General features: G+C 53.6%; 1 protein-coding gene across 1 annotated transcript; it reads left to right on the top strand.

Annotated features, from left to right (window-relative positions):
- Positions 1–68: 68 nt before the first annotated feature.
- On the top strand, positions 69–501 carry EMH_0094740 (uncharacterized protein; the record flags this gene model as incomplete). The annotated part of the gene is made up of 2 exons (XM_013502128.1): positions 69–88; positions 177–501. The coding sequence occupies 2 exons, from the start codon at positions 69–71 to the stop codon at positions 499–501; spliced, it is 345 nt and encodes a 114-aa protein (XP_013357582.1).
- Positions 502–627: the final 126 nt, after the last annotated feature.

The following is a 627-nucleotide window of genomic DNA, read 5'->3' as shown; positions in this document are numbered from 1 at the left end:
AGCGTGTGCGCGCACTTGAATCTGTGTAAGGGCTGTATGCAAGCACCGTTAGGGGGGGAGGGGGGTGCATGGTTTATACGGGTTTAGGGTTTAGGATCTAGGGTTTAGGGTTTAGGCTGTGTATATATCTATGTATGTTAAGCGGTTGAATCCATTTGCTGATGGGTGTTATTCAGACAGCAGACGGCTCTGAGACGAGGCCTTCTCTCTGTATCCGAGTTGGAGGACTGGATGGGCGAGGATTGTCCCCAGCTGGATAGACAAACTTTAATACGATTCCCTCCAGAGGTTGCGGAAACGCTGAGGCAGCGGTTGCACAATGCTGCAGCAGCAGCAGCGGCAGCAGCAGCAGAAGGAATCGATCCCCCAGAGCCCGGAGCAGCAGCACTCGGCCTCACCATCATTCCAAGACCAGATTACAACTACAGGGCGTTTGACGTCAAGGTCGGCGTGTTGCGTTCGCTTCCACAACCAGTCAACCAGCTACCTGGAATCAGCTAGGTAGCCGATCAGCTAGCTGGCTAGTCAGCTAGCTGGCGTTTTTCGGCGCATCATTGGGGTTGACGAGCTTGTGTATTTGTATGACACCACAGGTTTCTGGGTATCGTGGTCGGCTTCGAGGCATCC

This window comes from Eimeria mitis, genomic scaffold, assembly GCF_000499745.2.
Source record: "Eimeria mitis Houghton genomic scaffold, Emh_scaff8359, whole genome shotgun sequence".
NCBI classification, from domain to species: domain Eukaryota; phylum Apicomplexa; class Conoidasida; order Eucoccidiorida; family Eimeriidae; genus Eimeria; species Eimeria mitis.
Note: the sequence above shows the minus strand (reverse complement) of the source record. Positions and strands in the feature narration are given on the sequence as shown.